Genomic DNA, 11000 nt, shown 5'->3' on the forward strand with positions numbered 1-11000 from the left:
TGAAGCCATGGTCCCGGTCGAAATTGGTTTACCCTCACCAAGGGTCTTGATCCAGCCAGAAGACAATGATGCGGAAAGACGGTTAGACCTTATGCTAACCGAGGAACGCAGAGACTTAGCCGCAGTGCGTGAAGAGAATTACAAACGACAAATGCAAAAGTACTACAACACGCGGGTAAAACTCTGCAACTTCAATGAAGGAGACTACATACTGCGTAACAACGAGGCTTCGAACCAAGAACGCCCAGGAAAGCTGGCCCCGGTCTGGGAAGGGCCATACGTTATCAAACAAGTTCTGGGAAAGGGCGCATACCGGCTCGAAAGGCTCGATGGCACTCCCATCCAAAAAAACATGGAATGGAGCTCAATTACGCAAATGTTATATGTAGATCAATTCCAAACTTGTAAAGAAAAGGCCTAAGAGCCACTTCTAATGGAAATGATTCTCCTTTCACAATGTGTTGATAGCCTTACCTTTAACTTATGAACTTCCCATGTGCCGGTATTCACCGCATCAATGTGTGAAGAAGTAAGTAGTTGCGTGTGGAAGGCGGCAAAACCCGCATAAACACAACGCTAAAAATGTTAAAAGTTCTAAGGAAAACCTACACGCAGGTCAGATGTAAGTAAAGTTTAGCCATCCTTGTAAGTGCAAGTGACGGTCTTACCCGCACAATCACGAACAAGGAAGCAAAACTTCAACCTATCATCTACCACGTTCAAAGGTTAACTTATTCTGAACACTTAGAAAATTTCAAAGGAAAAGATGAGGAAAACTTCCACGCAGGTTAAATGTAAGTTTAGCCATCCTACTAAGTGCAAGTGACGGTCCTACCCGCACAATCATGAAAGAGGAAGCAAAATAAACTTATAATTTACCACGTCAAAAAGTTAACTTATCTAAGTACTAAAGAAATTGCTAAGTGTAAACATGCGTGAAATAAACAAAGAAAAGGACAAACACATTCTTTATTTCATCAAAACTCGAATATTACAAACATTGCTGGGTATATACCCGCATACAAAAGAAATACAAAAGCAAATATCTACGCGAGTGGTGGAAAGGGATCTTCTGGATCATGCTTCAGGACCACTTCCACTTGGACCCGCACCATCAGCAGAGTGTGGCGGTTCAAGGAAAGCTCTAAGGACAGCAAGCCCATCATCAGCAGCAGCAATTTCATTCACCTTCTCCACCACCGGATGCGGGAAGGCAGCGTACTGGTTCACTGCTTGGTCGTAAATAGTTTCAGTATCCGCATTATACAAAGGGAAGTTGGAAGGCGGGACGCCTTTCTCAGCAAACCCTAGACCAAGAAGGAAACCGGTCCGTTCCCCATCCTCATGAGAAGCGTTGAGGGCTGCGCTCATAGCATCGTCGTAAGATGTCTCTGAAAAGACCCGATGCACAACCTACAAAGAAAATGTACAAGTGTAAGAAACTTGTCACAAAGGAAAGCGTGAAGACAAAGCTAAAATACCTGAGGCAACGCTTCTCGAAGAAGCCATTCCTTGGCAACCAGAGCTTCTTGAAGGGCGGCTTGAGCTTGGGTACAGGCGCGTTCGGCTTCGCTCTTATTAAGATTGGCAAGAAGCACATCCTTTGCAGCGACCTCTTCAACGCCCTTAAGCTTCAGCTCGGTGTGCGCAAGCACGCCCCTCTGGTCCAGGATCTCTTGAAGCTTCTTCGCATCCTCCATAGCCAAGGCATCATGAGCCTGTTGAAGAGCCTCTAATTTGGCTTTAAGTTCTTCATTCTCCAGGCGGAGAGGCTCAGCAACAGCTTCAGCCTTGGTGGGCCTCTCGGTCGCGTTCCTCGCAGTCTCCTTAGCTAGCCGAAGCTGTTCGTTAACAGCTTGGGCAGCCTTGGAGCGGGCCTCGAGTCGCGCTTGAACCTCAACCTCGAGGGCCTTGAAGGCCTTATCCTTCTCCGCAGCCACTGCGGATAGTTTTTGGTTCTCCTCCCGGAGAGCACGCGCCTGAGATACTTCTTTAACGCGAGCTGCTTTCAACTTGTCGTTTTCACGACAAAGCAGCTCGACGCGTGGCTGCATCCGGGCAAGGAGAACCCGAAGCTCGTTGGTTAGCCTACCCTCCTGGTAGCTAACCATGGCTTCCCCCAACGCACCATGGGGAGCAGCGTGGCGAGCCCAGTCCACGCACTCCACAGGTGTGCGAAGGGTTGTTCCTCGGCGAATGTTCCATCTTGGAACATACACTTCATTGGAATCCGACACTGCAAAAGAAACAAAGCAGTTAGGAAAAGATGATAAAAAAAAAAAAAAAATATAGAGGCCAAAAGAACCCTACGCACCTGTAGGGTCGATCACAGGCCGATAGCCACTGAACCCATCACCTGAACCTAAGGGAAATCCATCCAAAAGGTCAGGCAGATGGGAAGGTAACAAAGATTGGCGAGAGGCCTCGCGCGTACCTGAAGGTTCGGCCGTCGAGGCCGATGGCGGAGGCGGCACGGTTTCCGCCGCAGTAGATGGCGGAGGCATGGTATCCGCCGCGGTCGCCGCCGTGGAGTCAGCAGCAACAGTAACCGCCGGCTCCGTGAAGGATGCTGTAAATATCGCACTCACGGCCGGCGGTGACGTCATCTCGGCTGGAACAGTCGGCTCAAAGGAGTGAGCAACTGGACCAGCGGATGCAGGCGCAGGCGCCTGGGTTGACGCCTCAGGTAGGCTGACCGAGCCTACCGTCATTGGCGGAGAGGTACTCCCCTGCGCTCCACCCTGGAATGCGTCAACATCCACGCCTGCACAAGAAGATAAGTTTCAATAAATTTATAGTGATAAATCTACAAAGATAAGGACGTTTGTACTTACGGGTTTTCTTGAGCCTGAACGTACGGACGGGCGGGGACGTGCCCGATGGAGCCGGTCTCTTGATGCCGGTCACCGTCGTCGTCGTTGGTTCTCCGGAGGCAACAGTCGTAGCCTCCGGAGCAGTGGTCTTCTCACCACCGGGGTTCCCCGCCACCTCTTCACTATCTGACTCAGTGTCAGATAGAAGCACTGGATCGGCTGTGGAGGCCACCTTCTCCTTCCCCTTTCCGCCGGCAGCTTTCCTCTTCCGCACCAGTGAAGGACCATCTGCGGATTCCTCAGAAGAAGGGATGTCATGAATTCCGGCAGCGGGTACAGCATTGAGGGATTGAGGATAGAATATCGCCTTACCTGGCCGCCGGTGGCTCAGGATCTCGTGGCCCAGCGGATAGACCTCCACAAACCGATCCGCCGTTTGTTCCAGGATGGGCAACTCGCCCTCGTCTAGAGCACGAGTACCCATCCGCGCGGGACCGTCAGCTTCCCGCGGGTACAGGAGCGACTCCAAATCGTTCCCCTCTGAAAGAAAAGAAACAGTTAGAAGACAAACTCATATCAGCAAAAAAGACAAGACATACCATAAGGAATAGAGTTCAAACCGTATTCGAGAAGGATGGGAACCTGAGACGCCTCCTTCCACACCCGGCTCATCCCCAACATCACCATCCCGGACTCCGCAAACCGGTAAACCGGAGATTGGACCAAGGATATCTTCGAGAACCATTCCGCCTCCTGGTAGTTGGTGGCGTGAAGGCTCGGAATTGCTTGGCCATTTTTAAACTTCATGGCAAGGGGGACGGCGCGGGCGGATATGTAGAAGAACTCCCGCTTCCACGATCGGAGACTGCGCTCGGTCGCGCAAATCTTTAAACCCTTAATACGGGTTGTCAGGGTGTACCACCCCTGGATGCACCTCCAAGTATAGAAGGTCATCAGGCGGTCCACATGGGGCTCGATGCCCAAAATCCGGCACACCCACTCGAAGTGGCGAATCTTGGCGACCGCCATAGGGTGCAGCTCGGTCAAATGAACACCGTGCCTCTCAAGGACACGGTAAACAAACTTTGTCAATGGGAACCTAAGATTCCCATAGACAAAGAATGCTGCATAAACCCCGATCTTGCCTCTGGGGGCATCGTACACGGTCTGATGGGGTTCAGGAAACTCAGGCTCGAGAGGATCGAGCATGAACTTCCTAACAACATACCGGTACTGATCGCCGGGCAGAGCACACTGGCACTCGCCAGCAGTACTCCTATCATCGGTCGTAGACTCGAAATCATGTGAAGACATCTTGCAGAAGGAAGAAGAAAACGATTTCAAGGGAATGCTCGACTGAATAGAGTATTCACCGGAAATCGCTGTAAAGATGAAGAGAAAATGTGAAAGTGTGAATTGGAAAGGATCCTCCACCCCCTTTATATACTAATCGCAATTAATGCGGTGAAATTAATGCGGAGGAGAGAGAAATCGAAGGTGCAATGAAACTATGACGCGTGGCAAAAAGCAAGCTGGCAACAGCTGTCAAAAGGACGCGTGCCAGTAATTTTACGGCCACGCGCCCGAAAAATCGCGCCCACGCGCCTGAAAAAGCGTCTGGAATGACCATGTACTGTCACGTCACCATAACTTCCTGCACGTCCTGACACAGTCAGAAGAAACCGTCGCACGACGTTTCAGAGGTTTGGACTGTTCTTATCTTTCCACCAACCCTTCGAATTTCAAAAAATTCAAAAAGATTCAAAAAATTAAGCGGGAAAATACCCCTTACCTTGGCAAACAAGTAACCATAAGCCGGGTGCGGGTACAGTGTTAAGGCAAAACCCTTCACATACCTAGCACCCGCAGGGAATTGAAGTCAAGAATACCTGGGCAACCAAGTAACTATAAGACAGGTGCGGGTACAGTGTTAAGGCAAAAGCCTTCACATACCTAGCACCCGCAGGGAATGGACCCCAGTACCTTGGAAGTAAAGTAACCGTAAGACGAGCGCGGGTAGTGTTAAGGCAAAACCCTTCACATACCTAACGCCCCGCAGAGAATTGAAACCAAGAAGGATCTTCTGAGCAATGCTTGCGGATAGAGGAATAACATCCCCGCATAACGGGAACGTCGAGAACTATATTGTTTGAAACTCCGTGATGGAATTGGTGGTCTTAACATAATTGATCACTATGTTGAAAACCACCAGAACCCCATGGAGAATATATACAAGTGAGACTCAATGCTCCTGACTTGCGAGAAGGTTACATACCTACCCGCATCATACCCAAAGATCAAGCAAAAAAATCGGGAATTTTTGCAAGTGACATTAGGAAACCCGCGGGAAGAATCCCCACGGAGAACCTTAAAACTAAAAACCCCTTTTCAAAACCCCTTGCTTAAAGTCCAAATGTTCACCTCACTTTATTAAACATTCATGAGAAGAACATTGGACTGGGGGGACTTGAAGAGGTAGGTCCCAGCAGAGCCCAGTTGGTCCCGCAGGACTCACCTTGAACAGGGACGTCTGCACAAAGGCCATCTGCTCCCGCAGGACCCACCATGCTCAGAGAACCTTACGCGCAGTACGCAAGCTGTACACGCAGGGAAAGCCTCCCAATGGTGAAGTACCCCGCCTGTTCCCGCAGTTGCGGATACAAGCCATCAGGGAAGGCTACCCGCAGACAGCAGGGCTACACGCACAAGACACTAGCTACTTCAGTAGTCACATGAAGGAATGAGCAAGGCGGGAACAATCCCGCCTAAATGAGCCAGTCTGTATGATTCTGAAAGATCTTTTGTACTATACCTACCAAGGTATGGAGAGGACAGACGATCTGACCAGAACAGCCCATGAGCCAATCACAGGGTGACAGCTCACCGACAACAGTGCGAGGAGGAGCACCCTCTAGTACTGTTTCACTATTAGCCGCTGCCTACTCACCAACCCTTACTGTGGGGCATGCGCAGCCTACAGTTGGTGGAATAGTGTTACTGTTGGCCGTAACCTATTCACCAACCAGCATGGCCTGCGTACAATCCACAGTAGGTGGGACGTGCATAATCTACAGTTGGTGGAATAGTGCAGCCGACTTTGTTACTGTTGGCCGTAACCTACCCACCAACCAGTATGGCCTGTGCATAGTCCACTGTTGGTAGAACAGGAATACTATTCAGCCGGCTGTACCTTCTAGGAAACCTACCTTCGGCTATAAATACTCCAACATCTTGGAATGGTAAGATCATCTGCTATCCTGTTATCTAGCAATCTCTTAATATACACTTATATTCAGAGCAATCTAGTCTGATTCTCACGCCGGAGGGTGGTCACAAGGAGGAACCCCCCCTTCTCAGTGACGAGCTTACGGTGTTTGTTTTGCAGGTCCCATGAAGAACAACCGTCTCTGTTGGACCTCATTCTCGTGGGAAACATTACTTAACCCCCAGATTATCTATAATCTGTGCCGGGTCACTTAGTGTTTCTTCACACTTTTAAAAGATTTCTCTGAATAAATGGTAGAAATGGACATCATATATATATATATATATATATATAGTATGTTTATCTGAATTTTTATTGATAATGCTGTTAATAATAATCATTATAATAGTAAAAGTAATATTAATCTAGGGTTATATAAATATGTTTAAAGATATTTAAATATTTCTTCAAAAGAGTAAGTTTTTTTTATTTTTTTTACCCTTTTAAAGAAGAAGTCGTTTACGGTTTTAAGATTACTATATCAAACCTACCCCCTCCTGGTTGAGCTTTCAACCTTTTAGTTACAGGACAACCAATTAACCACTATTACATCTCTAATTCACCCATAGTCGTTACGAACAAACAAACTCTGTACTACTTACAAAAACAAAAGTTCATCAACCAAACATCATCCCTTACTCAGTTACTCGTGGCCTAGTGGTAGGAAAACTTGGTTTTACGGTGGGGAACCAAGTTTGATCCTCACTTATGTCACTATGAGTGTATATTGACAATGGATGATTTGAGTTATGCCTTGCAAGGTTGTTAAGTCAAATCCCGAGCCCACCCGGGTTTTCGTCCCACGTGTGTTATGCCGGAAAATTCTGCTCTTGTGGCGGCACAATGACTGTCAAGTGACAACCGACAATATGGTTTCCTGGTGAAATACTCAAGCAAATATTTGAAGCTAGTACAGACCCAGTTAAGACAACATAGTTTAATCATAGTGTGGCAATATGGCTCTCTACATTAGAAAGTGCGATGACCTAAACACAAAAAAAATGTGTCATTTAATATATATATATATATATTAAGAAAGAAAATACCAACCTTTGTACTGTGTGCAACACTGTATGCAATAAACTAGAATAAAAACTAACATCTTATAAATATCTAAAATGATTTTCATATGAAAAACATGGGCTTACTATCATGTCGAAGTGTACCTACCCCATGCACCTAGTCCTTATATCCCAATCCGGCCAATAGCTTCTCTCCACTCGTTTCGTTATCTTACTAGAGTGACAATGGTTGGTCCAAGAAGGCCCGAGTTCAGTGGCGGTCCCAGGTTTTAGGAGGCCTCAAGCTAACTATCAAGTTGGAGGCTTTTTTAAAAACTTTTTTTTATATAAACTCTCATCCTTCTCCCGGGTTAGAGACCGTCATACCAACAATAATAAAGTAACACGTTATAGTTGAAAGAGTTAAAAAAATTATTTTATAAGTTATATCTTTTGTGTAAACAATATTGATATAAATTTATATTTCAAGCTTTCGCTTTGACATTAGTAATAATATTTAAGTATTCGACTAAAAGTTTTAATGTGTAATGCTTAACAAAGATTATAAGAAACAAATAAAAACAGATGATAAATTGGGTTGTAATTACTAAATTATGGTAAAATTTGGTGTTAGAATTGGCAATTAACATATTAAAAACTGATAAACAAATTACCATTTAATGCTCTCCTCAAAAGTCAACACAGTTGAACTGAGTAATTGAGTCCGCTTCAGATATTTCGCTGCCCGCCCTTCCAAAGTTGCCCAGCATCGGCTGATTCTAAAAACCTAATATATTAAACTTTTATTTAATGAAAATTCGAGGCCTTTATATTTATGGGGCCTCAAGTCCTTGCTTGGCCCAACAAGACACTTGGGCCGGCCTTGCCTGAGTTCGTGCTGTTCGGTTCCTCAATCGTTCAGTTAAGCTTCGATCTTAATGGTTGGGGCGTGGTTCTTAAAACCTTATACTCTCGAAAGGTTGGTAATCGGTCTTCTCATTCGATAATATGGCCGTTTGATTTCGTTACTTTTCAATAAATCTTATATGTAATAATATTGCTAGCACAAATATTTTATATGCATTTACCATTATTTTATATGTAAATCTTTCAAATGCTGTAGGCGGACATATTTGTACGAGGATATTCTGGTTGGAACTCTAGGCAAGCCCTAGAAGTTGTGCACAAAGTGTTTCCAAAGGTACGTCTTTTTACCAACTTAAATTTATTTGCTTATATATCTACTACAGTATTTTTCTTCTTCTAATTTACCATGCATTTTTAGGATGATCCGGTACACCCAAGTCTTGTAATAGTTTACTTTGGAGGTAACGATGCGGCACAACATCGTCCGAATGGCGATAATGCTCATGTACCTCTTTCTGAGTATGTTGAAAACATGAGGAAGATAGCTAACCATCTCACGGTGAAGTTTGATTATATATATGATAGCGTATCTGATTGATAACTTCAAAGCAAATATTATATTCTAACAAAACCCATGTCTCATTATTACTGTCCAGAGCCTATTTGAGAACACGCGCTTAATATTTCTGACCGCGCCTCCTGTAAACGAGTCTCAGCTGCTGCAAGTTTTGGGGTGATATATGATTATAAATCGCCTAATTAAGTGTTTTTTTTGTATTATTATTTTAGGTTTGTTGTAATTAATTGACAAACACTTAAATATTTCAGGAGTGACGATCACACGAGTGAATTGCGCCAAAAATATGCAGATGCTTTGGAAGAATTATGCCTTGATCTGGGGATTAAGGTTATTAATGTGTTTAAGCGGCATCCTGACTGGGAGGAAACCTTCTTTATGTTAGTATATATGCATCCTAACTTTTTATTTCAACATGTAAAACCTTGTAAATCATTTTGTTCTGAACCAATATACTTTTTATAAACAAATTTTACACGTTAGTCTCTTATATAATGTTTTTGTTTTTTTTTATTTGTTATTATTGCCGGTTAACACAACCCATTTCAATATGTAACAAATAAATAACTGCGCGCCTTCATTGAATAAGAACATTATTTATGTTGGTGACTACAGAGATGGGATGCACTTCTCACAACATGGGAGCCAGGTAGTGGCAAAAGAGATACTGCTAGTCCTGAAGCAGGCTGACTGGAAACCGAGTTTGTGGTGGCAAGATATGATTTCAGAGTTTGCCTAGCATTCAATCATTTGAATACCGTCATCTATTCGGTCGAGTTTCAGGTTGTTTGATTTCACTGCGAATGTCGTTGTTTCTAAGTAATCTGTGGTAATTTCGAATGACCCGTTGAGTGGATTTGATATCCGGGTAGTTTGTTTAGTTCTGTTTGCGTTATGTATGTTTAATCAACTGATTGGGTTAACATGGTTGAATTGATGACAAATTAGTACTATTAATTACATCTTTTTAGAAAAAGATAAGTTGGGTAGTATCAAAATAAGAGCACCCACAGTACACTACTAAAAACAGGGCTTTTGCGACGACAATTTTGGTCGCCAAACGGTAGCAATTGCTTTGTTACGACCGTTTTGTGACGGAAAACGTGGTAGGAAAATGGCTGGTCGCAGTTGCTCTATCGACGGCTGATGCTATTGCGACCAGATTTTTGAGACCACATGAAAGGTAATAAATATTGCAACTTATAGTTGCGACCTAACTGTTGCTACTAAATTTGCAACCAAACTGTTGCGACCAATTTTGCTACCACATTATTGCAACCAAATTTTGCTACCGCAGCGTTGTTACCGGATTTTGCTACCGATCATTTTTTTGTTGCAACCATTTTTGACCACTTTTATTATATTAGTTTTATCAAAAAATGATAAATAGCATTAAAATAGCCCAAATTATCAAACATTCCAAAATAAACTATTTTAACATAGATTCAAGATATCTAAACATTCAAAATATCTAGCTTAAAAAAAATATTGAGAATTGCTTATTGAGCTATAGATTTTAACATAGCCTCAATGTTTGTCATCCTATTAAGTATTGCATCTTTCTCCGCTTTATCTTTTTCGTTTCAGCCACCAACTCCGCAATTATACCATTTAACCTTTCTTTCACATCTTCTTTTTTCCTTAATGGAGCTCCATGATAACCAAGTTCAACTTTTCAATCTACAAAACAAGTGATAGCGGGTCAGAAATAAAGAAGTTATAAACGACCGATGACTTATAATCAAATTAAAACGGGGTTGTAATAAACAGGTTATAAACAAGTTGTAAACAAGCTGATGCTTATAATCAAACCATAAACGTGCTGACATAAACAGGTTATAAACGATTTGTAAATGGGCCGACGACTTATAGTCAAACTATAAACGTGCTGACATAAACATGTTATAAACGACTAAACTGCATGTTATTTTGGATGATGTTCAATGTACCCTTGTCCCACATATTATAGCCCATTAGTAGCCCGAAACACATTATAATGTTTCAAGATTTTAACAGTTCAATTTCCGAGCCTCCAAATGCTTAATGTATTATTTTATTTATTTTATTTTTGTTATTTATTTATTTATTTTATTTATACAGCCCTCTCTTCGACTTCAGACCAAACTGTAAACCTATTTGAAGTTTTCTCTTTTTCAAAAAATGAATTATGTTAACATACCTCGGGGTCTTATCTGCCATGCACACGCATGCCACTGACATTGCTTAACTCGTACACTTTTTCTCTCTTCACGCCTCCAGCAGCTCGTGACCACAAGTATTAGTCAAATTTGGGATGTTCCACTTCGTTCCTCCCCATACTTCTCCACAACATATCCATTGTAATTAACCTATTATTAAATCCACATAATTACATTATTCGAATTTCACTGTTTTTTCTTTTGAATTTTGTTTGGATTTTACTAACAAGTCAACTTACCCATGTCTCCCCTGCTCTATCATCAACCCAATTCAATTTT

At 43.3% G+C, this 11000-nt stretch overlaps 1 protein-coding gene across 1 annotated transcript; it reads left to right on the plus strand.

Annotated features, from left to right (window-relative positions):
• Positions 1-7914: 7914 nt before the first annotated feature.
• LOC143599584 (GDSL esterase/lipase CPRD49-like) lies at positions 7915-9432 on the plus strand. The gene is made up of 6 exons (XM_077077498.1): positions 7915-8058; positions 8203-8280; positions 8365-8505; positions 8603-8679; positions 8775-8903; positions 9139-9432. Exons 1-6 carry the CDS (start codon positions 7915-7917, stop codon positions 9260-9262), a joined length of 693 nt encoding a protein of 230 aa, XP_076933613.1. The 3' UTR covers positions 9263-9432.
• The last annotated feature ends 1568 nt before the right edge of the window (positions 9433-11000 follow it).

Source organism: Bidens hawaiensis, unplaced genomic scaffold (genome assembly GCF_021521415.1).
Source record: "Bidens hawaiensis isolate Kalapana, Puna unplaced genomic scaffold, B.hawaiensis_p1.1 tig00052389_1, whole genome shotgun sequence".
NCBI classification, from domain to species: Eukaryota; Viridiplantae; Streptophyta; class Magnoliopsida; order Asterales; family Asteraceae; genus Bidens; species Bidens hawaiensis.

Coding starts and splice junctions, on each gene's coding strand:
- LOC143599584 (XM_077077498.1), top strand. CDS start 7,915: ATGGGGCCTCAAGTCCTTGCTTGGCCCAACAAGACACTTGGGCCGGCC. Junction 8,506..8,602: donor AGATAGCTAACCATCTCACG/GTGAAGTTTGAT, acceptor ATTACTGTCCAG/AGCCTATTTGAGAACACGCG. Junction 8,680..8,774: donor CAGCTGCTGCAAGTTTTGGG/GTGATATATGAT, acceptor TAAATATTTCAG/GAGTGACGATCACACGAGTG.